The 1,610-nt window shown below is 54.8% G+C and overlaps 1 protein-coding gene across 1 annotated transcript; it reads right to left on the bottom strand.

The window, feature by feature from the left end:
- Positions 1-691: 691 nt before the first annotated feature.
- LOC115215793 (craniofacial development protein 2-like) lies at positions 692-1,348 on the bottom strand. The gene has a single exon (XM_029785092.1). It carries the CDS (start codon positions 1,346-1,348, stop codon positions 692-694), a length of 657 nt encoding a protein of 218 aa, XP_029640952.1.
- Positions 1,349-1,610: the final 262 nt, after the last annotated feature.

Here is a 1,610-nt window from a genome sequence, read left to right as displayed (position 1 = left end):
CAGACCTGGTGACCACATTCTCAGTGGAGTAGAGGTTCTGGTAATGCTCGACCCACCTTTCCATCTGCTTCGCTTGGTCCTTGATGACCTCGCCATCTCTGGACTTCAGTGGAGCAACCTTTCTGACAGTGGGCCCGAATGCTTTCTTCATCCCCTCGTACATCCCTTTCACGTTACCACTGTCAGCACAGCACTGGATGTTCTGGTATAAGTTCTGCCAGTAGATGTTGGCGCAACGTCTGGCCGTCCTCTGGGCGTCGCTTCTGGCTGTTCTCAGAGTAGCCAGGTTCTTTTCTGATGGGTCGTGCTTATAGTTGACCAGTGCTTCCCTCTTGGCAGCAATGACAGGCTCCATCTCAGGCAGGTGAGCTTCAAACCAGTCTTGATTTCTCCGCTCCCTCTTTCCTAGGGATGACATGGCTATTCTGCAAGTGGTGTCGTGAATAATCTGCCATCTCTCCTCGATGGACGTGGCTGCGTGATCTTTAAGGGCCTCCTCCATGCGGTTGGTGAATTCCGAGCAGAGGTCGGGGTTGGTTGTCCTGGCGGTGTTGATGCGTGGGCGGCTTTTCCCTACGGGACGGTTGATTTTCTTTGGGGCCAATCGGACCCTGCTGCACACCAAAGAGTGGTCTGTATCACAGTCAGCACCATGGTAGCTGCGTGTGAGAAGCACACTGCCGAGGTGGGCTCACCAGGTGATGACCATGTCCAGTTGGTGCCAGTGTCCGGACCTTGGGTGCCTCCATGAGACCTGGTGATGCGGCTTAGTCATGAAGAATGTGTTGGAAACGCAGAGTTTCCGGTAAGAGCAAAGCTCCAACAGTCTCTGGCCATTCTCATTCACCCTCCCCACGCCAAAGCGTCCAAGGCAATCTGGCCATGCCCCATGATCGGATCCCACCCTTGCGTTGAAGTCGCCCAGAAGGAAGATGGGCTCTGACTCTGGTATCTGGCTGATGGTGGCGTCGAGCTCCTCATAGAACCGGTCTTTTATTTCCTGAGGAGAGTAGAGTGTTGGGGCATAAGCACTAATTATGTTTGCCTTCCCCGTTGATGTTGCAAGGTTAAGAGTGAGGATGCGCTCTGAGCCATTTGAAGGAGGGATCACCATGGGGAGCAAGCTGTTCCTCACGGCAAACCCCACGCCATGCTGGCGGGCCTCCTCGACGGGTCTCCCCTGCCAGTAGAAGGTGTAGTCCTTCTCCCGTAGCATGCCGTCTGCGGCGAGCCTGGTCTCTTGCAGCGCCGCTATGTCGATGTTCAGCCTTTTCAATTTGGTGTTGATGACTGCTGTCTTCCTACTGTCGTTCATCTGTCGTAGATCGTCAATGATGCCAGGGCACATGGTCCTGACATTCCAGGTGGCCAGTCGCAAGACTGGTGACTGGGTGTTTGTTTTTCCTTTGTTTGCTGGTGCAGGGTTTTCAGTCTGCTTTTCAGATTTTGTCCTAGCTCCAAGCACCCATTGAAGCGGGCAGTCTGTGGCGGGTCAGCACCATTATTGGCCGGGGGCTGCCCAGCTTAAGGCGGGCGGTAGCTGACCAGTGGGACTTCAATGATCCCTCCCACCGTTAGAGACGGCCCGTAGCGCCCGGGATAACGCCAAT

This window comes from Octopus sinensis, linkage group LG9, assembly GCF_006345805.1.
Source record: "Octopus sinensis linkage group LG9, ASM634580v1, whole genome shotgun sequence".
NCBI lineage: Eukaryota > Metazoa > Mollusca > Cephalopoda > Octopoda > Octopodidae > Octopus > Octopus sinensis.
The sequence above is the reverse complement of the archived record's forward strand: the minus strand, read 5'-3'. Positions and strand labels throughout refer to the sequence as shown.